At 38.9% G+C, this 25,680-nt stretch overlaps 1 protein-coding gene across 9 annotated transcripts in view; it reads right to left on the bottom strand.

The window, feature by feature from the left end:
- The window catches only part of Dis3l2 (DIS3 like 3'-5' exoribonuclease 2), a 356,506-nt gene that overhangs the window by 180,415 nt on the left and 150,411 nt on the right, over positions 1-25,680 (bottom strand). For 8 of the 9 annotated variants that reach the window (XM_026396261.2, XM_026396260.2, XM_026396268.2 and 5 more), the window contains 2 exons: positions 13,254-13,354; positions 9,625-9,872 (listed from right to left, as the gene is read on the bottom strand). In XM_026396261.2, coding sequence (XP_026252046.1) covers positions 9,625-9,872; positions 13,254-13,354 — 349 coding nt within the window. The remainder of the gene's footprint in view (positions 1-9,624; positions 9,873-13,253; positions 13,355-25,680) is intronic. The other variant, XM_026396266.2, reaches the window with a different exon arrangement.

Raw genomic sequence — 25,680 nt, 5'->3', positions numbered from 1 at the left:
CTGAACCACATTCTAGGGAGGGTACCACTGGATTTTGAAGATAAAGATATCCAAATTCAAGAATTCAAGAACATACCTCTCACAAATCCTTTCTTTAAAACTATTAGATAATAAACTAAGACCTACCAAGAGATGGTGGATCCAGTACTCAGCATGCCTCACAAAGGCAACCAGCACTGATACTGGACCCACACCTATAATGTAAAGGCAAAGAGAAAGGAGGACAAAAGCTAGCAGGTGAGGTGATGGATCTAATACTATTATAAGAACAAGTCAAATCAGTCATTGGACCTAAAGACAAAAGATTTTTTTCTCATTTGATGCTTTGTATTTTGGCAAAATTTTCACTAGTTTTAAGTCCTAGAATTTTAATTAGTTTACTGAAATTACAACATAATTTATAATGACAAAATTATATTTGAGTTATGGTTTCCAAATATGATCAATGACTCCAAGTTCCTATTAGCCTTAATTAACATTTATTTTACTAAGTTTCAGAGAACATTTCTCAAGTGCCTTATTTAAATAAATTCATTACAGATTTTCACTGGGATATACTTGATAGCAGCACAGACTGAAGAACTTGTCCAAGATAAAATATCTAACAGGTCAGCATACTGAAAGAGCCCAAGCTTTTCAGGCCTTAGATGCCCCAGAAACAATAATGCAATATACTCACTCATAAACTCTGCTCTCCCTAAAAACCAGACTACCTTGGAATCTAAACAAAACTAAAATCCACAAGGGAACTAACATATACCTTGTGTATTTGTCTTGCAAGAGAGTTTGTTTTTATGTTTTAAATTTAATTCTGGGGTAAATTTTATTTAAAATGAATAATGAATATAACTTTCCCTTTCTTGCAATATAGTTCAAATGCTATAGCTTCCTAAGTAGTTTCTATGTCTTCTATTCACTGTCAGAAAAGATGGCAACAGCTGTTTTAGGACAATTATAATGTCACACTGAAATATCTGGTGTTTTCTTAAAAGCACATTTCAAGCTACTCTGCCTTTCAGAAATAAGAAATTCTCACAGCTATAAGACCCCAAGGAGACAAGATAATTAAATGTAATACTGGATCCTGGAAGAGAAAAAGGAGTTTAGATCAATACTATTACTACTACTGAAACTGCCACTGCTACTATCAATAATAAAAATAACGAAATCTGATTAAAGTATGAACTTTTGTTCATAATGTATCAATATTGGCTCATTAATTGCAACAAATATACCACACTAACATGTTAATACATTGGGAAATTATTTGGGGTGGACATACATGAGAATTATACCATCTTGACAATTTTCTGTAAATCTAAAACAGCTGTAAAAAAACTTGTTAAAAAAAACTTAGAGCTAAAAGGAAGTAAAAGAAGTTATTCAGATTTCCAATAATATATAAATGATATACTAAATAATGGCATGTTTGTCCAATTGATTATTATGCATTCTAGAAAAATCATTCTGAAGATATAAATAACTATGACATAAAATGTTAAAAACATAAAATAATATGTATGGTACAGTTTAAAATATGTATTCACTGAAACAGAATTCCTTAGAGGAAGGATTATGAATGACTTTTTCTCTATTTTCTAAGCTTCCTTTAATATCATGACTATTTTTTTCCAATTTAAGAATTATAGAAAAATAATCATAATCTAATTAAAACTGTCGTGCCCATTCTTGGTTCATAAAAGAAAAGACTAAGGAACTATGACGAAATGGAGATACTACAGTGATGTTACACTTAATTTCAATGTGGGGTCCTGAACCAAATTCTGGAACAGAAAAATGGTATTAGTGAAAAAACTAGTAAGATGTGCTAAGTTATATAATTTAATAGTCTTGTACTAAAGTTAACTCCTTAGTTGTGATAAATATCCTATTGTAATATAAGATGTTAACAGAGGAGAAGAAGGGTAAAGGATATATTCAGAAACTCAGTATTATTTTGACAATTTCTGCAAATCAAAAATATCTAAATAAAAAAATTTTAAAAAATAAATAAAGACATGAAGACATTTTTCTAGAACAGAAAACTTCTGAACACAAATATATGAAAAGATGTTCTATCTCTTTAGTAATTAGGAAAAAATAAATTACAATGAATGGACAAAAAGTGAAGAGTCTAACAATATCAATGTTGATAAGAACAAAGAAATGAAAACTCTTTTAAGACACACTCTTAGTAATGGACTAAAAAGGGTACAATTTGGAAAACAGTTTTTGGCTACAAAGTTGTAAAGTTAAAATACATACATATATATGATCCAGTAATTTCACTCCTAAGCAAAGGCTAGAAACTTTAGTGAGCACTTGAATGTTTATGGGAGCATTATTTGTAATAATAAAAATCTCAATATAACCCAAATGCTCACTGCTAGATAAATAAATTGTGGTATAGTTCAGGAAATGAAAATATGCATTAAAGTGAGTAAAATATAGGAAAATATTTTAGAAACATATTTAAAAATAAATGCAAGTCACAGAAGAATATATGTAATATGATATTTTCGTAAGGTTCAAAACCAAGCAAAACTAAGTTACATTATTTAATGACATAAATACGGATTATTTTAAAAGCATATTTTGATTAGCATATTTGAGACACTAGTTAACTCTAGGGAAAAAACAAATAGATCCACAGTATTGGTGATATTGTTAATATTTCTTAATCTGGGAGGTGATTCCATTGGTTGGTTTTAATATGAGGCTCCAAAAATTAGGTGTCACATTTTGTTCTTTGGTCTGTGAAATATACTTCGTTCATTAAAAAAATAAAAATAAATAAAAATTTTAAAACTGTATTTTAGTTAAATATATACCAAACCAAGTGAATATTTCTGGGGTGACATTTTAGAAAATTTCCATTGTCTATAGTATATGTCCAAATAATTTTAATAATATTCATTACATATTTAAAAAAATTAAAAATTTTATCCTAATTTTTAAAAAAATTTAATTTTAATGATCTATCTGCAAATTTATTTTGTTTATTTATTTTCATGTGGTGCTGAGGATTGAACCCAGGGCCTTGCACGTGCTAGATGAGCGCTCTACCACTGAGCCACAATCCCAGCCCCTATCCTAATTTTGATATTGCAATAATAAACGGTCATAAGGAAGAAAGCTTTCCTCAGAGAAATTTATAATGTTCATCACCTCAAGTTTTTTTCACTCACCAAAGCTCTTCTACCAACACTATTCCCACTCACATGAAGGACGTCCAGATAATGCTTGAAACATTCCCAGCTTTCTGCAGTTGATAGGTAGGGGTTATGGAGTGTCTATATAAATATTCTATAGAGATAAGCATCAGACTGACTTGTCCTGGGTGATACGGAAATAAAAACTAGACAGAAGAAACTATGAAAAAAACAGTCCTTCAAATCAGCCTGTTTGTCTTAAAGAAAACAAGAACATTTACCAGTCAGTATTAGTGCTCTTGGCTATGCATCTCTTTCTTCTTCTAAATATTCTTAGAAAGTTTGGCCTTAAAACTAGGCTATGCACAGGTCACACATTCTTGTAGTGGTCACCACTATCATTACTGCTCTTAAATAAATGCTCCCATGCACACTGGTTCATGCTGAAACTCACCCAAATAGGCAAAATGGTTATCAGGTCCCTGAAAAGCCAGGTGTGGGCAGGAGTCAACACTGGCTGAACATACGGCCCAGAACCTCAGTAAGAACACAAGGTGAACAAGACATGTGACAAAGAGAGACCAAGTTATTTTCCCTTCTTCCAGCTCAATAATATGACACAATAGAAGGTAGCAAGTAAGGAACAATGACTTCAGAAAAAGTGTTTTATCAGTGAAAACAGACAAAAAAAAAAAAAAAAAAAACCGGGAAGAAGGTCCAACAGTACTGAATGATTTTAGGAAAGACCCTGAAGCTTGAGAGTGAATCAGTGTTGCTACGTAGGATCAGCGAAGAGACTGGAACCAGTCCCAGAGAGCACAAGAAGGTTGGTGGCATCTGCAGTTCTCCTTTAATACTTTGAAGAAAGAGCACTAGAATTTGCAGGTGGGGACGGTGATTTGGGAAGAAGTATAAGTGCCTGCATACAGTGGTTCTTGGGAAACAAACCAAGTGACACCAGGACCATCCTCCTCCATTCTTTGACTTTTGCTCTGCTTTGACCAGGATGCTCTTGGTTTGCAAGATGTGGCTTTTTCCAAAGCTGAGCATTGTAGACCAGCAGGTGGAGCCCAACAATCACCAAAAAAGAGCCCCCTCCTCAGCCTGATTGGCTTTTTATCTACTAGCCAGCTAAAGCCACGCCCCTGAAAGGGACTTAAAGTTCCTGGCATCACACAACTCAACCTTTCCCTCAGAAGGTTCTTTAAATAAGGAATATGTTCAGGAAAGGTGAAATATTCCTTTTGTGCAGGGGGAATGATTGAAGAGTTATTTTTCAGTGTGCTCATCTTAGAAGCAATGCTTCCATAAAAAACACTAATTTTCCATTTGCTTTTTCTATCTACCTGGTTTCTTTTTCATTTTCCTAGTAAATATAACTTATTTAATGTGTGACCACTTCAATTCATATCTACCCCCAAAAGAATTCAGTACCTATCAAAACTGAGTAGAAGAGCAAAAGCATCTACTTTTGCCTGTCAGCGAGTATCTGCCAACTGGCCCTACAGAGCAAAGCTGGGAGACAAAGCCCCCACACACTTCCTTCTCCACACACCTGGCAATCAGAACTTCCCATCCTCTGCTTTCATCCTGTCTCGTTCTTGGCTTCCATAGACTCTGTTGTCCTTCATTCATAAAAGCCAGCAGCACAACGACAAAATTTCTATATCTCATTCCAATAGCCTTCCATTAAGACTAGGCAATCCCAGGTTCAAACCAAAATTTCTCATTCTGCACTGACCTATTCATCTTCTCTCTTCTCCCAACCCCCATAGCCATCAGAGTTTGGCAGATAAAATAACATGAACATGTCAGTTTGCTCCAGGTTAGTTTACATCTTACATCTTCAGTTAGCCTTCAGTGTTGCTACTGTTTCTCACAGTAGCTGCTATAAAACTTTTTTTTTCAAGATTTATCCTTACATATTTGAGAATAAACCATAACAAATCTAGGAGAAAGTGATCATGAAACCTCCATGCTCACAACATCCTGGCAGGAAGGCTGGGACTGTGAGCTCTGGACTCCAGGATAGCATATTCCACGAAGGCAGGAGTAACACAGGCATGAGGGCCACTGCATGAGTTTCTAAAAGGAAAGATGATTTAAGAGGGTTGGGAAGCTCTTAAAACTGTAAATCTGATAATTACAAATCATTCCAACAAGGATGCCAATGTGACTTTTTAATTATCCTGGCCAAGAGTCTAGTACTAAATATCAAAAGTACTAAATATATTGTGATGTATGACAAAAAGCAGTCATCCCTAAAAGCCAGCAAGGGCTCACCAAGAACAGACTACCTTTGGGTTTTTGATAGCACTAAAAGATTGAAATTCATGAAAAAGTGGTAAATGTGATATACAGAGAAGAGAACAAGGCTCAAGTAACAGCTCTCATGACAATTTTAAAAGTAAGATGGAAAATAACTTCCTAACCAGAGGTCTCCAATACTGTAATATTCTTTTAAGTTCTCCTTTAATGGAGACACCAAAGTACCTGTGGGACTGCCAGAGCAGCAATGTTTACAGAGAACATGAAGCCAAAAATCAATGGTCTCCTCCTGGACCCTTCCAAATTATTGACATCAGACAGCCAATGTGTGCATTCTATCCAGACTTTTTGTTTAAACATCTGTATCTTTTAACATGGCACTCTGCATCCGATTTGTATACTTGCTGCATGCTGTATACACCTGTCAAGTGTTTATTCTGAAGCCACAGAATCTTGGTTCTCATCATTTTCTGTTCCAAATGCCTCCTGTTTTCTAGCTTAATTTATGTTCTACTTTCCTAGCTGAACTGGCTCAAGACCTCAAGGTCATCAACTCCTTTCCATCTATTCACCTGACCAGTCTTGTCCAAAAATATTTTCATCTTAAAGAAGTTCACAGCCAAGTAAACATACTTAAAAGGAACTGCAGTCCACACATGGGAGAGCTACACCAATGGTTACTCTGGAAAGACACAGGAGTACCCCCAAAAGAAGGCCTACAGGGAAGATGTTCTGAGCAGACAACTGAGTTGAATTTAAAAGTTGAGTATTTCATGGAGCAAACTCTGGAGAGGAGAGTCTCTGCTGGCAAAGGAAGTACAGTGTGCAGGGTCTGGAGCTAGGAGCAGTCAGCCAGGGAAGTAGCAAGCACTGAGGCATAAGCAAAGGCAGGTGGGGGCCAGGGCTGCTCTCAGGTAATCCCACCAGCATCTGCCCTCCCACCCAAGTTTGAGGCCTGTAGTTCACACAAGATTCTATGATTGTTTTTTCTCCTTTGTGCCCCATTCTAATCAGTTATCGAATCTGGGAGTATTTACCTTCTTAATCTCCTCTGAATCTTTCACTCCTCCTCTTTCTTCCATAGTGGACTCTTCATTTCAGATTCTCCTACCTCCTCTGTCTTCCTGAATTAGCTTACAGTGATTCTGGCTGCTGGTTGTGTCCCTTCCCATCCCCACTGTACTCTTAGTCCAAGAGATCTTTTAGTAAAGATCTTCTGTTCTCCAAGAATTGATCCTGGATTTCTCCCTTCACATACCTCCTTCACTTCCAGAAAATTATTTCGTTTCTATGGAAGAAGTTACGACATTCTTTTTGTACTACAGTTGGAGCTCAGAAAGATGGGCCATTCAACTCATCTTCTTTATCCGCGCTCCTGCCTAGGGTGTTGAGTCCCACAGTTCTGCTATTTGGGCAGTGGATTGAGGGAGCCTGGACCCCACCACTGGGTAAAAATACTGGCCAGGGTAAATACCTGCCTCAAGCTAGATCAATAAGATATTCTACCTCAGGAATTCTGGGCAATAATCTAGACATGAGTATGTAACCATGGATATTACTAAGCATATAGATGGCTACTGTGCAGAGATATGCCAAATGACATAGTCCATGACAGAAAGGGATCTCTATCAAGTAGTGCCTGGGCTGGTCAGAGTGGTTGAGAGAGAAGCTGTGATCCTTTGTTGCATGTTAGTTCTCAGTTTCTCATGAGCCCACATCCATTTCCTGCCCTGAGATTTAGGAAAGCCATCATAGTAATTCCCTTTTATTTAAATTATAAGAAAGGGATTTCATTTCTTATAATCAAATAATCCCTATGCCGTTTAAGTCCTTCTGCATTATAGTTTCTTGGAATAAAAAAAATATAGCTGTTCATCTTTGTGCTTCTCAGATAATAAGGCACAGTACATGACATATAGCTGATAAAAACCTGTCAGGAGAACTGAATTTAACTACAGAGAGGTAAATAATTTTAAGGACTGACCACACACACTCACAGCACCACAAGTACTGCCTGGTCAATGCCAGGCAAAGATGAGGGAAGAAACCTCAGCAGTCAGCACCACAGCACGTTTAGCACGGGAAACGGTGGTTTAAGTTCCTAAAGATCAGTAACTGACAGCCAGAACAGCACATCAAGGCGACCACCGCCTTGCCCAGCAGCTACAGCCCTCACCCCTCATGTGACAGCATCATCTGAGAGCTTCGTCATGAAAACCTGCCAGGTTTTATTATTCAAAATAGATTTTCTCTACTTCCACAAAGATGTTTTAATTTGCTCTAATCAGTTATTCATGTCCACTAAGATTTTAAAAGGCATATTTCCATAAAACACAACTACAATGTCTTTATATTAAGAAGGTAGAAAACAAGCACAGTTTTCCATTTGATTATCTTAAAATTTTATTTTGAAAATTACATGACAATACATGATTACCATATTTTTAAAATATTCTTTCTTGGGGCTGGGGTTGTGGCTCAGCGGTAGAGTGCTCGCCTAGCATGTGCGAGGCATTGGGTTTGATCCTCAGCACCACATAAAAATAAATAAATAAATAAATAAAGGTTTAAAAAAATAAAATAAAATATTCTTTCTTTGGATCCAACAAAGGTGTATGTTGCTTCAAAGGCTCGACTCCCTTTTGGTTGTTGTTGCATCTACCCTTTGACTAGGGTGCTGATAAAGCAAGGGCTCAGTTGTATGAGAGAACCTACAGGATCATTAGAGTAATAACAGAAACAGAAATATAAGAATCTTCCTGGTTGAAGATTTCCTAACTACACCCTTACAACCTGAAACCTAAGGCAGCAGTCCAATCCAGAATGCACAAAGGGCTCAGGCAGAAAGGCAGATAAAGGACAAGGCTGGGTTTCCTGGTGTGATGTGAAAGACTTCCCTTCTCACTGTCAAACAGTGTGGCAGCATAATCAAAGTTAGTATAAAGGTGCCTTAAACTGAGTTCTTTCCTGTGACCAGAGGCCAGTATCATGGCCACCATCAGACCTTTTGATTTGATGGTGAGAAATGGTCAAGCCTGTGAAAAGGATTACTTGGGGCTCAAGAGGTTGACATCACTCTTGGATAATGAGTTAAGTTTAAAAATAATGACACTGCAATCACACCATTTTAGAGCAAAAAAGAAAGTTCAACAGTTCCTAAGAGGCTCTGAGTTCAAGGAAATCACACTGATCTTCACATAACTGAAAAGTGGCTCTGGGGTATCTCTTAACATCAGTATGACTTGGATTACATGGCTAGGCATAAGAAGCTAAGTGTAGAACAAGCCTGGTAAAAGCAGCACACTGTGGCCATCCGTTCAATGTTGCCTCACATCACCACAGAACATTCCCAGGAGGATCTATTCTGTATAAGTCAGATAACCAACCAGCAAGCCACTACACTGGACTAAGAGTTAAATGTCAGGAAAGACTCTTCTATATTGTATACCTTTCATTGCCATTTCCTATGAAGCAAAAGTCAGACATCATTCATAATAAAGACCTAAAGATACAACTAAAACAATATTATTTTTCTTTCAAAGTGATTGCTAGTTATAAGAAAATAGTCATAGCACTTGATCAGATAGTGAAGTCTAGCAGTTTCTTTAAATAAAAATTAAATGACCATCTCTAAGACTTAAGTTAGGCTGATTTCTGACAGTTTCCACAGAAACATGGCACTCTTCTTCCTGCCTACAGTAGTAATAATTTAGCTTTTAATGCTAAGGTGAAACCTTTGGCACTAATCAAACTGACTGCAAGATCAACACCAAAAAGTACACCATTCAAACAAGACTTCATATTCATACTTTAAAGCAAAGAATCTGGGAGGTCTCCTGAATATGCTTGGACTTTGCATATTTTAAAAAAGCATCTGAAAGGAAAGAACTGGCTATTTGATGCAATGAATTTACTGCAGAACACAAGTATGAATAGGATTCATGACACAACAGGAAACTGTAGAGGCTCAGAATGTGCTTATATTTTATGCCAGAAACAAAAACAAAAAGGTTACTGTTTGGTAATTCAAGGAACCTGTTGGCAACCAGTTGAAGTGAAGTAAGGGTAACTTCTGGACTCAGAACCACCATACCTTGGCTTTAATAAAGAAACAATAACTAAAATTCATAAAAAGTTAGTATAAAGTGCCTTAAACTGAGTTCTTTCCTGTGACCAGTGGTTTTTCTTGCCAGAGATCACCTACCCCAGCGCAAAATTGCTGTCCTCCTTCCAGTCCACGATGCGGCAGATGAACAATGTGTTGGCATAATCTTTAGGCCGGGTCACAAAGTCCTGGGGACAGTCCTTGAGAGGTACATAAATTCTAGGCACTCGGTGGTCTGAGGGAGAAAACAGGGCATATTTCCTAAACAGCTCACTGTTCTTATCAGCCAACAGTTTGAGGATGCCGGTGGCTGCTCGGGAATGTTTTTTCTCCAAGATGTAAACCACCTGAAAACACCAAAGATAATGTCAGTGTTGCTCATCTGTAGAACTGGGTATCAGGTGAAGTCAGGAGGATATTATCTGATCAACTAGCACAGTCCAGCAGTAAGTAATCAATAAGTTGCAATAATTTAAGCATATATATCCAAGGAAAAAAAACTATGCATTACATGAATAAATTAGATCAAAGTGCTTTTATAACTGTGATCTATGTCTTATGAAGAAAAGTGAGACTTCAGCAGATAGGTATAGCTCCGGGTATTTGTTCTGCATTATACTTTTCTCACATCGACATACCAGCATACTCTATGAACAATACATAAATGCTTTAAAAATGTTAATAAATATAAATTACTATTCTTATTAAGTTATAACTTCTTTGCTGAGATTTTCTATTTTCTCAAATGTTTCAAGAGAATTTTCCTTTGCTTGCTGAAGCATCTTCATAATGGTCATTGTGAAGCCTGGTCATAACATCAATGGTTTCATGTAGGTATAAGTTATACCTTTTCTCTCTCAAGTTATGATTTTCCTGGTTCTTGGTATGATGATTGGTCTTTGTTTGAATCCTGAACTTTCTGGCTATTGACATTAGGAGATGCTGGTATTATTTAACTCTTTCATGCTAGGCAGTCACAGTATTGAGGTTTATTTAGCATGCAGATCCTGGCCTATTGGTGTGGGCTGAGATTCCAATGACAATTTTGTTTTCAGGGTCTCTGCAGTATTATTTTGCAAAGTTTGGTTTACATGGTGCCACTGGGATTCCCACTGGTTCTCTACTGATGCTGCTTGTGAGGAATTAGGGGACTCTCCAGGCCAGGGCACCTGAAAGTGTGGAATAGAGTACTCTCTAGCCTGCAGGGACAAAGAGGCTTCCCATTTAGGGATTTCCTGTTTGTGGCACAATCTCCTTACTGGTACTACATGACTATCTGTCCAATGTCTCTGGATGTGAGAGAATAGTCTCCAGTCCCCAAGGACAAAGAGACTTCCCAGATTGGACACCCTAATATGGTAGAATTCCCCCTCAAACAGCTTTCATAATTTCCGAGTTGCTCTGGATGAGGACAAAGGGGCCTTGCCCACCAGGTCGTTTGTTGTGGCAAGATCCTTTTTACTGGTATCCTCATGCTTTCTGGTGCCTCGAGGTGAGAGAGGGGAATCCCTGGCCCATAGGACAAAGAGGCTTCCTGTATCAGGTGCTTCTTGGAGTAGGATCTCCCTTGGTAGAGCCACTCAGATGCCCAATGTCTCTCAGTGGGGAGAGGCCTCTCAGGCCTAAGGGGAAAGGAAAGCCCTTCTCATGATCACTCACTGTTATCAGGGCTCCCAGTCAACACCTTCACAGATGCTGCTGGCCTTGCCTGGCATCTCTGAGATGGAGGTTTCCTGGACAGACCTGAGTTTATCTGGCCATTGCCAGGCTGAGATTCAGAAACACCTTCTAATGGTAGGACTGTAAAGTCCCTGTCTCTATGTAGTTTCTTTAGACCGGAGGTCCCTAACAAGTGTTCCTTCTTCTTTTTACCCTTTCAAGTTCTCTTGGGGTTTCCTGCCCCCACCCCCCAAACCAGAGTTTATAGATGTCCTTAGTGGGAGGAGCAAAAAAATCAAGCCATGCTATCTTGTCTGACCCAGAAGTCCTTGCATCCTGGTTTAATTTCTGATAGCACAGAAATGCAGAAAACAGCTTGAACCTGTGGTTCATATGAAGTTAGCTTTAGGCAGAGCATAAGCTTGGCATATAAGTGCTGCTTACCTTGTAATTTTATTTTATTTGATATTTTTTACTTTTTAAATTTTTTTGTACTAGAAATCAAACCCAAGGGTGCTCTACCACTGATCTACATGCCCAGCCCATTTGAAATTCTGAGACAAGAGTCTTGCTAAATTGCTGAGGCTGGCCTCAAACTGGTGATTTTCCTGCCTCAGCGTCCTGAGTCCCTGGGATTATAGATGTGTGCCACCTGCCCTGCATTGTAATTTTAGATTGAATTCATTAAAAAAATGTTATCCAAGAGGGAGAGAAAGAAAAGGGGAGAGGATGGAAAGAAGGGGTGGGCATGATTGGAGGGCAGTAGCAAATCACAGAATACAAGTTCTATGGACAGAGGGTTGCTCTATTCAGCTCTTAGCATAGTCATTTAGAAATGTGGCCCAGTACAGCCAGATGTTTGTTTGAAAAAGAAGCTAGAAGCATGATTTTTTTTATGGAAACACTTTCTGTATGTTTGTTTAACGTAAGTTATGAAGTCAAACTTTTAAAACTCTGCACAGGTAAAATGAAACAGGTGTAGGAGCCAGATGCAGCCCCCGGCCACCCAGTCATTACGATCTTCCACAACTAGCACATTGCCTGGAACATGGTTAGTCCTCGAAATGCCTATTGAAATAAAGATCTGGATAACTGAATGGCAGTGGGAGTAACATACGTAAATTTGAAATTGTTCAGGTCAATATGTAGGCGAGATTCTCCTAACCAGCTGGCTGGCGAGTAGCACACTGCATTCCCAGGTCAAGCACACTGACAAGATACCTCTGGTACACAAAGCCTCACACTATGATGCCACTCAATTCTTTGCCCTTGCGTCACTTTGCCTTCTGCCACCATGAGTTATCTGCATAGCCAGAGTCGGCTGTATTTGATCCCACATCTGAGGATGCTACTAACATACATAAGCTTTTAATAAAACTGTGCAAAAAAATGAAACAGGAATGTAAAAATAATAATTATGTGATAACTGAATTGAATACTTTGAAAAAATTAAAAAGGAATTATTAAAATTCATTTTTTGAATTAGCTATGACAATTTAAAAAATTGAAGCAAAAACTAAAATCTAGAAGGAGTTGATATTCCTATTACTTCTCCCAGTGTCTTAAATTCTCAGTTCACTTTATTCATTCATTCACTTATTGCTTGTAGTACTAGGAATGGAACCCAGAGGAGCTCAACCAGCCGTTTTCATTTTTTATTTTGAGACAGGGTTTTGCTGAGTCGCCTAGGCTGGAAGTGAACTTGCGATCCTCCTATCTCAGTCTCCTGAGTCAGTGGGATTACAGGTGTGTGCCACTGTGCCTGGCTTTGCTCCACTTTCAATAACCCAAACTGGAAGTCATAAATGCCTGATTGTACATGGGTTATAAACAAGAAAGAATACAAAACTTCAAACATACTTAAAGAAAAGGCCTTGGCCCTTTATACAAAGATAGGGAAGTGAATACACATTTACTTGTTTAAAGTTACAAGACCCATTCCTAATTCCCTGAGTCTACTAACTTTTCTGATTAACTGACTAACTATAGTCCTAACTGAATCTCACGAGACTGACAAGTAGCTCAGGTGATAACCATTGGAAGAGTGGAAAAAATCTGCAATCAATGACCTTAGCTGATTTCTGCAGCGACTTCTCTGATAAAGCTTTTGTGTCTTGTGACATGGAGGTGCTCTCATCTTTTGTAACTGGTGCATTAGCATCCTCTTTTCCTAAATTAGAAAGACAAAGAAAAAGAAGAGCAGGGATCAATTAGATGAATATCCATTAGGCATACCGACTTTGAAGACTTGAAAATTCAGACTGGGAAAGATTTCTGGATACCAAGTACCCGACATCACTCACTCACAGTGGTTGGATGACTTGACTATGGCCAATCATGTCACATATCTGTATCAATGCTCACTTTGAGCACCTGGCTCAGCAGGCCACATTTGCTCTACTTTACATCATTTGCATGCTAAACACCATACTAGCAGAGAACATCTAATATGCTGAATTAAACTAAATCACCTGTGTATCAAAATGCCAAAACAAAAAAAAAAAGATATTAAGTACTGTCCAGCCCACAATGAAGAATAGAGATAGGTTAATTTATTAAAGCACATCTGCTGAAACAGTACAAAATCAAAGTAAAGGTTAACTTTTAAAAGAACTTTGGTACCAGCCATAACAAACAAAATGGTGGAAAATTTATTATATTTATTAAATAAATAAATAAAAAGCCCAACCCTGATTTTCCTGGCATTTCTTAGTGACATTATATAAAGAGTAAAGCACTTAAAGTCTTTTATGTTTAATTTCCTTTCTTAAAAAACTTATAAAATGCACATTCACCCAAGAAACCAAAACCACATCTCCCGAGAAAGAGGCAATTAGGCTCCATACCAGAAGTATTAAAAACACACATGAATAAAAACAGCAAATTACACACCTTTTGAACATTTAAAATTTTTGTATTTTCATTTATTACGTTAGATTCCTCCCCACTAAAAATTACCCTCTATCCATGTATATTGGAATCGCAGGTTCTAGGGATCACAATCAAATTCATGTGGGACCCACTTCAGAGAGACTCATACTTATCATCATTTAGACATAACCAAGGCCAAAATAAATAAATAAATTCTTTTCAGGACTGGCTGCCTCTAGCAAAGGCTCAGCTGAAGGCCAACTTTTACCATTCTGGGCATGCTCTGGAAACACTGACATGATCTGACCTACTAAAGCTAAAGAATGATCAACTGTGTGCTTTTCCATATATGAAATCTACCTACTGATGAGCCCACTAAAAGCAGAATCTTCATTATATTCTGAAAAGAAAATGAAAACACAAACTTTTCTACTATCGATGACTTATCCATCAGTAAAAGAGGGATAGTCATCCAAGTTCATCTTTTAATTTAGGCCATAGTCTAGAATTTCAAAATCATAAGATGCTTTCAGAACAACATTTTTTTTTTTTATAATCTTGGGGCAAAAACAAAACAATACAAGCTGTGGATCTGTTTGTTCCATAATATACCTTGCAGTGCTCTGCAGAAAATAAGGTAACTTAGGAAAGAACAGGAAGATAAAATTAAGAGTACATGCTACTTAGAAATCTGACATGTAAGCTTTTGGTCTCAAAAGCTGTGGAAATGAGTTCAGGGTAGGGAGAGTACATGCTACTTAGAAATCTGACATGTAAGCTTTTGGTCTCAAAAGCTGTGGAAATGAGTTCAGGGTAGGAAGAGAACTGGTTTTTCCAGGACAGCCCAAACCCAAGGCTAGTAGCTTTCTAGTATGGTCACTGATGGTTCCATCTTAAAATGACTATTAGTTCAGATTCCACCCCAACAACAGTGACTCTTCTGTTCCAAAGGTTATACGAGGTTAGATCCAAAGAGAGAGGGCGACCCATGGCAGTGGGCCCAAGCATGATTTCCAGATATCACACCTGAACATGACCTCTATAGGTTCTGTATTCGTAAGGTTATCCTGGAAAAAATAAGGCTTTGTTCATAGTTACATCCTAATAAATTAAACCAAAGTTTATAGCCTTGCAGGTGAGAATCATAGATATTATGGTCAATGAACGTAAAGAAATACAATGCCAAGTTGGAAAGGTGAATCACCTTAATATGTTTCCAACTACTACTATTTCTTGCCACACTGAAGAGCAAAGTTGTCAGTTTAATGAGAGAATCAAATGCATTACTGAATCACAAGATCATGTATTTATTCATTTATTCCATGTATACTTATTGAGCACAGGGCATTGAGGATTCAGTTGTAAGATATAGATCCCAGCCCTTAGGGATCATACAGGCTAATGTGGAAATGATGTTATATAAATAATCACTCAATAAATATAAAATTACAGATTGTGATGAAGGATAAGAAGGAAAGAATCGTCCTATGGAGGAAGGGAAAAGGATGTGAGATTTAGGTTAGCGATCATGGAAAGGCTTGTGAGGAAGTAATGTTTAAGCCGAGAAAAGAAGATGGTGTGTATAGAGTAATAGGGGGTCAAAAGACCCCAAGGCAGGGAATGGCAGGAGGGTGGTAAAAACAGGAAGTTCTTTGCACAGTCAAGGACTGGAAAGAGGACTGGAAATAGGACTGGGAAGGTGGAGCACAATTAGCAAGAATAGGCAGTGCAAGACATGAGAATGAGAGGGAGACAGGAGTCAAGGCAGGTGGGCACTACAGGAGATAAGAACCCCGAGCTAAGCCTACGTTAAATGGGAAGCTGACTTTTGTGCAAGAATAGCATGACCAAGGCAAGATTAAAGCAGGCTATGAGTGGATGTGAGGAGATCAGTGAAGAATTACTCCAGGAGTCCAGGCATTGGAGGACAGAGCTGTGATGCAGACTCTGGAGGCAGAATTAAGACATATTTTGCAATTGAGCTGATATACTGGTAGGGATTTAATATAAGAGTCTAAGGGCTATTAGACATGAGAAGTGAAGAACTGTTTCCAGTTTTCTGACATCTGCAGCTAGGCTGAGGGAGGCATGAATAAGGAAAGTCTAGAGAACGAAGTAAAATCAAGAGTTCTGTTTCAAAAGTAGTTATATATATATACCTTGGGATGATGTTGAATAAGCAGTTCAATATGAAAGTGTGGAACTCAAAAGTGAGGCCTGGGCTGTGGCTTTATATACAATTTCTATGCTGTGCACCCCAGAGATTCAAACCAGATCTGTTCAACTGTTAGGTCCACAAAGCTTTGCCACTGTTCCACACTGGTATATGCACAAGTACAGAGCACTGTGCTGCCACTGCTGAGCAAGTAAGAAACATTCCCTGAAGAAGTGGCCTGGGGCTTGAAGGATGTATAAATGTTTCAAAGAGAAACAAGGATGCTGAAGGGCACCCAAGACAAAGGCCAGAACTTTCAAGAGGCCCAGTTCTGTGAGACAGCTGATGCAGTAAAGGTCTAAGAAGAGATATATTGTAGTTACCAATAGGCTGTAGACACCGAGCTGGGTAGAAAAGGCTTGAGATGCATAAGGGGAGGAACAAGGCTGGGCAAGAGGTCGGATGGGCCATAGAGCTGAGGCTTATGTCACTGCCACATTAGCTAGTCTCTTCAATTTTCAGTGGGACAGCCCAGCTAAAAGACCACATCCTTTAGCCTTCTTGCTGGGGCATGTCCAAGTTTTAATCAGAAAGATGCAGTGGAAAGTGTTGTAGGTGACTTCTGAGAAGTATCTTTAGAGGACACAGACCCAGTCTTCTCTTTCCTCCTCTCTGCCGGCTGGTAAGAAGATGTGTTAGCTGGACCTCCCTTGAGCACTCATCTTGGTCCTGGCTATAGGACAAAGGTGTTTCTACCCTGCAGAGCAGCATAAAAGAATGAACTGAAGATGTGGAGCCACCCTACATGTGCCAGCCTGCCTGCCTCTGGTCTTCTTTTGTGTGAGAAACAAACTTCTTTCTTATTTAAGCCATTGGTATTTTAGGATTTAAAGCTATTCTCAGCAAAACATAATTTCTAACATACAGGTTCAGACATAGAGATTGACAAGCTCAGAGACTATCCCATAAAGCATAAAAGCCAAAGAAGTATCCTCTTAAAGAGTTATACACCAAAAGGAACCAAGGGATGGGAGGCGGAGAGGTTAGGGGCAAGTGCTGGGGAGTGATACTGGCTAAATTTTATTGTTATACTGTGTGCATGTATGGATATGTAACAACAAATCCTCCCATTATGCACAACTATAACACACCAATTAAAAATGTAGAAAAAATTTTTAAAGAGTTATACACCACATTTATGTGTTAAGGCCCTGAATTTGGAAGCATTCTAGAGTGAAAAAACAACAGAAGCAGAGATCTTGGACAGCTATGGTTACAGCCTAGGGGAGACACAATCAGAAACTGAATCAAAGATAGAAAGAGACACCATAATGCTAAGTGAAATAAGTCAGACTCAGAAAGTCAAAGGTAAAATGTTTTCTTTGATATGCAGAAGCTAGTTCAAAATCAGGAGAAAAAGAAAAGGGAGAGGAATTCCATCAAAATAGAAGAAAGATCAGTGGAGTAGAGGAAGGGGACTGAGGTGAAGACAGGAGGGACAGGACAGGGGAAGACAGTGGAATGAGTCTGACTTAACTTTCCTATGTACATACATGAATATTCCACAGTAAATCTCACTATATGTATATCCCCGCCAAGGCACTAATTTTAAAAAACTATAAATAGCAGAAAGATCAGTAGAGAAGAAGAGGGAAGGGAACAGGAAAGGGAGGAGGGAGAAAAAGGGGAAGTACTGGGGACTGAATTAGGGAAAATTATTTTCTGTGCTTTTATGTCAGAATTAATCCTAATGATGTATATAACTGAATCAGGAGAGTGGCAGTGACAGTGAACAGGGGTGAGACTTGACAGCACTTTCTGAGAAGGATGCTGATTAGCATCTTCATCACTGTGAACTGTCTAGAGTGAGAAAACGGGCTTCAATGGAAAGAGCTTCTGATGGACTCTCAAGAACAATGCTTTGACAGAACAACAAGACACCAATGAACTGTAAGAACAAGGCCAAGCTGCCAGTGGTCCTCAACAAGGGGGAGAAAAGATGTGTCCCCAAAGCCTTCGGTTTTGCTGTATTAAAGTAAGAGCTATCAGGCTGGGACTGTGGCTCAATGGTAGAATGCTCACCTAGCACGGGTGAGGCCCTGGTTCAATCCTCAGCATCACAAAAAATAAATGAATGGAATAAAGGTATTTTGTTTAACTACAACTAAAAAAATAAATATTAAAAAAAGAAAGAGTTATAAATCTCTGTAGCCCCATATAGTTCATATAATTCTATAATCTAGTAATTATTAAAATACTTCATTTAAAATAGAATTGTTGCAAAATTAGGTACACTAGTAACCAAACAACTCTTCAAAATTCCCTGAGAAAAACAACAGGAAGAAAAGGTCCAGTGAAATCCTGGTCTTTTTCTATAGACTACCTGGAACTTCTATTTAAATATTCAAAAAGAAAAATGCCCCAGTTTGCTGGAGTTGGCATTGTCACTTGCATATAACAAGTACAAACTCCGCACCTTATTTTGGTAAGAAAAATTATTCTTAGCTATCTCCTACAGAAATGGTAGACTGACAAGTCTGATGATTAGTAATACTTTTCAAGCAAGTTTTCAGATGATTGAACTATGATACAAAGGTTGGGGGCAGGTGAAGGAAAAAAAAAAAAAAAACAAGCAACTGGGCAAAAGGGTGTGTTTCAATCTATCCTGTGCAAAGAACAGCAAATTGACAAATCCAAACTCTCTACATTCTGAAGAGGCACAGAAATTTAAAATTTCCAAATAGAACTCAGTGAAAACTTCAATACATATTTGTAAATGAAAATATACTCTTTTCAAATCTCTCAATATCAGTCTACAAGGAAAACTTACATTATGGGCTCCTCTTCCCTTTGAAATATAAAGGTGACAACCCAAGTCCTCACAGGGCCAAAGTCACATTCACTATAATAATCACTTGCTGTGCTACATTCCTGCCAGGCATAATGAGTGCAGATGGGCCATATGCAGCTCCTGCCAGGGACAAGGCTCAAAAGGGACTGTCTTTGGGGACACAAACAAGTTCCCTTCTTTACAAAATCCCCAGCCCAAGCAAGTCTCTCAGTGTGAAATGAAGCTAATGAAACTGTCAGTGCCAGGGGTTTTCACAGTATGTTTGCCTACATTACCTCATTTGATTCACAAACTTTACGCTAGGGGCAAAGTGGGTACTGTTATTGAGTTTCACCAAGGAAACGGGTAACGAAGAGGCAGAGCCAGGAGATGACAGCATGCAGGGAAGCAGGTGCTGATTGTGGTGTCCACACAAGCATGAATGAGGTGTGATGGGAAGGACCAGGGAAACCTATATTGAGGTACTACTTAAGTGGCCATAGGACTCCCTGAAATGCTGGAGTCAGCAGGAAAGGTCCTGAATATCTGTGGAATGTCAGACACTGCAAATGACCCTGCTTGCCTCCTGAGGAAGCTCATGTGCTAGAAGTAAAACAAAGATGCAAACAAATATTTAAAGCACATGATGTTGGTAAGTGCTGGCCAGCAGTGAGCCCAAGGGCAATGAGAGGGAGCTGGGTAGAGTGTGACAGAGCAGCTGAACCCAAGCTGGAAATGGAAGGCCAAGTAGCAACTGCCTAAGAAGACAGGCCTTTGGAGCACTCCAGAAAGGGAAGAGTGTGCAAAGGCATGTAACAAGGGTAAACCTAGCCAGAGGGAAGACTGTGTGTATCTAAATGGGTCTACAGACCAGACCCTGAAAGACTCCACAAGATATCTGAAGAGATTGTATTTTATACCTTAGGGAAGGAAAGCCAATGAAACTTTATACAGAAAACCTAATTAGGATTATATTTGATGAGAAATCAATAGTCAGCGCGCTCGCTCGTGCTCTCTCTCTCTCTCTCTCTCTATCTATCTATCGCTGCTTTAGGACTTTCTTTTTGCCTTTGATTTTATGTAATTTTTTCTATATCTAAACTTGAACTTTTTTAACTCTACTTAGAAATCACTGGTCTTATATCTGTGATTTGATATTTTACCTAATATGGAAGATCTTAGCCATTATCTTCAAATTTCACCTTTGCCCATTTTCTGTTTCATCTTCTTCTAGGACTCCAATTAAATTTATTTAAACCTTATCATTCTATACTCTTTTGCATTTTCTCTTTGTCTCTCCATGCCAGTATACTCTGGATAGTTTTTCCTATTATCTTTCAGTTCATTAATTGTCTCTTCAACTTTATCCAATCTGCTATAAGCCTATCCACTGAATTTTCTCTTCAAACTAACTACTAAATACTTTTCATCATCCACTGAGTTTTTATTTCATTATTCTGTTGACTGTTTTAGAAGATTTTTTTTCGTCTTTTCCAATTTGCTATGCCACAATTCATTGTTTCCCATTCTTGCAAATATCTTCAGGCTTATCATTTATTTGTTTAAATAGAGGAACATTTGATAATGTTTTTTAAGGATTGTTTCCGTTGTTTATGGGTTCTTACAGTTCCTGACTTTGGAGTCTGGTTTCCTTGGGTTCCTGGTAATTTATGTGTTGCCACTGAATTATCTGGGGCCATAACTACAGAAATCTTCCTTTTGAAAGATTTTTCCACTTGATTTCGCCAGATACCCAGAGGCATCACCAGAACCTTAAACCAACTCAAGACTTGAGATTCCTTGGTTGCTCCAGTCAACTTGAACCTGGGCTAAAAGTCCATAAGAGAGTTTGTCTGCTTCAATTCTACCCTTATGGGGTCGCACCATCTTGTGAAGAAGCTGAGCTTTATTTCTAGCCCCATAACTGCTGCTCAAATCCACAATGTCATCTGGGTTCTTGATTTCATTTTTAACCTGACGATGAATATCAGCACTATGAGGTTTTAAGATTTTTAAATTCAAATATTTTTACTTATTTTAGTAGAAGGGTATATTTGAATGATAGCCCATTCTTACCACTAGTGGAAAGTCTCTAGGATCTGTAATTTGTACATATTTCCCAGATGGCAGTGTAGACAGGTAACTGATAGGAGGTAACAGTGGCAAACTTCACAGGAAACACAAGGACAGTATGGTAGCCCTCAATGTTCCTTTAAGGTAGAAGTACAAGGGATGGAGAAAAGAGAAGAGGCAGATTGCATTAGTCAGATTTTCATCACTGTGACTAAAATACCTGACCAGAATAACTTACAGAAGGAAAAGTTTATTTGGGGCCCACAATTTCAGAGGTTCAGTCCATGATTAGCTGACTCCATCATTTCACATAAGGGTGAAAGGCAAGACAGAGGAAAGCTGCTCACCTTTTGGCGGCCAGAAAGCAGAGATAAAATTAATCCCAAGGGCACACCCCTAGTGATCTACTTTCTCCAGCCATGCCTCACCTGCCCTACAGTTACCACTCAGTAATCCATTCAAATTATCTATCCATAAAATGGATTAATCCAATGATCAGGTCATAGCTCTCAGATCTAATCATTCCACCCTGAACATTCTCAACATTGTTGCATTGTCTAACATGAGCTTTGGGGGGACACCTCACATCCAAATTGTACCACATATAATAAAACATGTGTGCTTCCATCCATAGGGATGACAGACAGAATGAGCTTTGGAGTCACAGGACATAAATTCAAACTCAGATCCTACAACCTTGGGCTGTGTGACTTTGAACAAGTTACTCTTTATCAATTTCCACCTGTTCAAATTAGGTACAGTTTACATGAGTTATGTTTACATGTAGTACCCTGGCACAAAGTACATTAACAAAAATTGTTAGATGTTATTAGTAGATGTTAATTAACTCTTGCAGTAAGTCCTGAATGAATCCAACTCTGTTCCTTGAGCTCAAGGGCCTGGACAAGACTGGTATATAGGACAACAAAAACATTATAAAATAAGTCTCATTTCTTCATGTGTAAAATGTAACTTATGGGCTGAAGTTGTAGCTCAGTGGTAGAGCACTTGCCGAGTGTGTGTGAGGCACTGGGTTCAATTCTCAGCACCACATATAAATAAAAATAAAGGTACTGACAACTAAAAAAAGAAAAATATTTTTTAAAAATGTAACTTATAACTTACTCTATAGGGCTAATGGGAAGATCAAATGGAATATGTGTAGAAGGGCTACCGTGGCTAGAATAGTTACGGTAAGCACTCAATAACTGCTATATAACACACTGAAATCACACATGCTTTTCCGTTTGATGCATGCTATGCAAAATGAAGAAGGATAAGAGATGGTGCTATGCAGGTAGGCAGAGGCCAGGCAGGCATTAGAGGAGCTTGGATTTATTCTGAGGGCAGTGGGAGCTGGAGGAAATAGCAGCAGGAAGCTGACATAATCTGTTCTTATTAAGCAGACTGCACTGGTTTATTCAAGAAAAGTGAGACAGGAGTCAGGCAGAGGGTCCAGGTTGGCGGGGCAGAGCTGAAAAAGATGACTTAGTGGGTATCTGTAGGTACACATCTATGGGGTCAAGCAAAAAGCAGGAAAGCCTGCCTCATTTCCTTATCACGGAGGGTCTCTAAACATGGTTCCCAGAGCAGCAGCATAATCATCACTTAGGATCCCATAGAAATCACATTCTCCGGTCCCACTCATGACCTACTGACTCAAAACTTCTGCGGTGGGAACCAACAATCTGAATTTTAACAAGGCTTTCAGATGATTCTAAAGCACACTGAAGTATGAGAGCCAATGCTATAAGAACAATGAGCCACCACAGGAAGATCACACTCAGACAATCAAGAGAGAACACAAGGCCAGTAGGGTCTCAGTGAGTTTGAGGTGTCATCTACTAGATCTGGAACTCAAGAGAAAGTTCTGGGCTTGCAACAGAGATGAGGGAGTTACCTGTGCACAGAGAATCAATGTCTGAGTGGACTGACTCCCTCGGGGACTGCTCAAAATCCAAAGGGAAGAAAACCCAGGATGGAATAGCAAGGAACACCAACATTTAAGCAAAGCAACAGCAAAACAAAATGTCTGCAAAGAAAACAGATGTGGTCAGAGAGGCAGAAGAAAAGTCAGGCTGGCCTGAGGTTAGAGAACACTGCAATAGGGAAAGAACAGTCCGCAGTGTGACAAGGTCACAGGTAATCCTAGTGAGACTCTTTTTAATGAAGGAAACAAAGTGAAATTAAGATGCTGTGCCTGGAAAATTGAGTGGGATGTGTGTGGGCTTTGGGGATGAGGGTGTGGAATGGGCTCGGGAAGCCTGGCAGTGAAGGAATGGAATAATACAGGGTGGTGGCTCTACAGAGAGAGAGAAATCATGATACAGCTTTTAATATTTTATTTTTTTTAAGATAAGAGAGGAGGTTTGGAATGGTTAAATACTGATGAGAAGGAACAAGTAAGAAAGGTGTGGTTGAAGCAGGCACAATTAGGAAAGGGAGGGGCCCCTGGAAGGAAGGGATGGGATCCATAATACAAGGGAAAGGATTAACCTCAGGCAGAGAGGACATGACAACTTCACTGTATCAAAACACATGGAGGAGGGCAGGAGATTACAAACAGGCCTGGCAGAGCTGTTTTCCACACTTCAGAGGAGGCTCAAGTGAGAATGTTATCCCAAAACAGCATCCCTGAACATACTAAGCATGGTGCTCTATGCTTTCAATCAAATAAGTAGTAACTCATCATTGAGCCCCTATCACACATCTGGCACCTTGTTGGGTAATTTGCACATGTTACCAGATTTAATATTCTCCACAGACCAATGAGGCAGGCATAGATTAATGTGCCAATTTTAGAACCAAGAGATATGAGGCTCACAAATATCAAATAGCATGCTTATCCATGGATATCAGCCAGGTAGTAGCAGAGACAGGATTCAAACCCAAGTCTCATGAACACTAACACCTCATCCCTTCCCCATGCTGCTACACTAGCTCCAGGATCTCAACAGCATTGACAGAAGTGAGAGTGAAAAGGAAAACATGATATGTGAGAGAAATGCCCAGGTAATAGATAATGGGAGTCAGTCAACTTTCCTTGGGACATATTTTGAGTTTGGGGAGACAATGGGTCATAAGCATGCCCACTTCCTCTGCCAAGCTGGAGATATGGTCCTTCATATTGGAGTAGAAATTGGGAATATCAATTAGATGACATTATCTGAGAGTTTACACTGTGGAAAAGACTGGGGAAAGATTGCTTGAATACATTAAGAGCAATATGATAAATAAATGAATGAAAAGGTAGCTGATATCCAAGCAGCAAAAAGGGAACAAAAGCCTTTCAGTGCCCATTTTCCCATACCATTTCAGTTTGCAAACTGGTGAGAGATTAAGAAAGGAGGTAGGTGTTCATTCTGGCAGAATGTCACCACTCCTCCTTGGGCCAACCATACAGGAGCTTTCAGGCTCCTGAGCTGAAGCTGAGCCCTGGTTAGCTTGGCTTTTGGCCCCCAACCCGAGGCCTTCACAGGGTCATCTTCTCAGATGGGCTTTGCACTGATTCCCATCCTCAGATGTTAACAGCATTCACTTCAACACCCTCCTGCTTCTCTCTGCTCCATATCTTTCTCTTGCCCAGGAGAAATGACTTAAATTTCTCTCTAATAAAACTTTAATTGGCTTTTAGCCTCATGGCTCCCCAAAGACCCAAAATGCGAGCACATCCACTGATGTGCTTCCATCTAAGCTGGCTTTACCTCCCTCATTCTGCATCTTTCCCAACAGAGGAATGATTCTTCCAACTTTAAGTTGACTTCCATCTGAGGTTTTCTTAAAGGAACCAAACTTCACATCTGTGATGTGACCATTTCAATCCCAGAGACATAGTGTCAACTGAAACCAGACTGGTGTTTCTTTACCTGCCTTCTAAAGACAAGCTAATACATTAGATCTGCAAACAGTGAAAAAGGTGATAAGCTATCTTAGAGGGCTACATAGAAAATGGCCTCTAAACATGGAGAGTTTGACTAGATAAGTTATATCACGTTCTGAATCTGCCACATACATTAAGTACTTATCGAATCTTGTTATGCTCCAGGTCTCTTAAAGCACATTCAATATTTGCCCCATTAAACATCTCCAACAGGGATAATTAGATCCAGCTCACTACATGGGTGAAAAGGAAAAAATTAAAGTGGTGCTTCCCCAAAGGCCAGCCCTCTTTCTCAATTCATTTGCTGTGATCTAGAAATAGCAGAATCACAGAGTGATCACTGCAAGGAAAGGAAGACAGATAGTTTAATGACGACTGAATTAATATTTACAGACAGCATCATTTCTAAGATCCATAAAGTCACTAGGAAAATGAACAATGCATCACTCAAAAACAGCTAATGTTTGAAGCTGATGTTGTTTCTATCTTGATAGAAAATTGTTCCTCCTTAATAAGGTAACAAACTGTAGCTCTGAATGCAAATCAGGCTAATGTGGATGCCTCTAATCAAGTTATATAGACATGGATGAGTCATATTGGTTTTGCTGCCAACTTGGCAAATTTGAAGGCTTTACAATGACTGCCGTGGAGAAAGAGGACTCAGGCATGACACAGGAGAGTACCTGG

This window comes from Urocitellus parryii, chromosome 1, assembly GCF_045843805.1.
Source record: "Urocitellus parryii isolate mUroPar1 chromosome 1, mUroPar1.hap1, whole genome shotgun sequence".
Taxonomy (NCBI): domain Eukaryota; kingdom Metazoa; phylum Chordata; class Mammalia; order Rodentia; family Sciuridae; genus Urocitellus; species Urocitellus parryii.
Note: the sequence above shows the minus strand (reverse complement) of the source record. Positions and strands in the feature narration are given on the sequence as shown.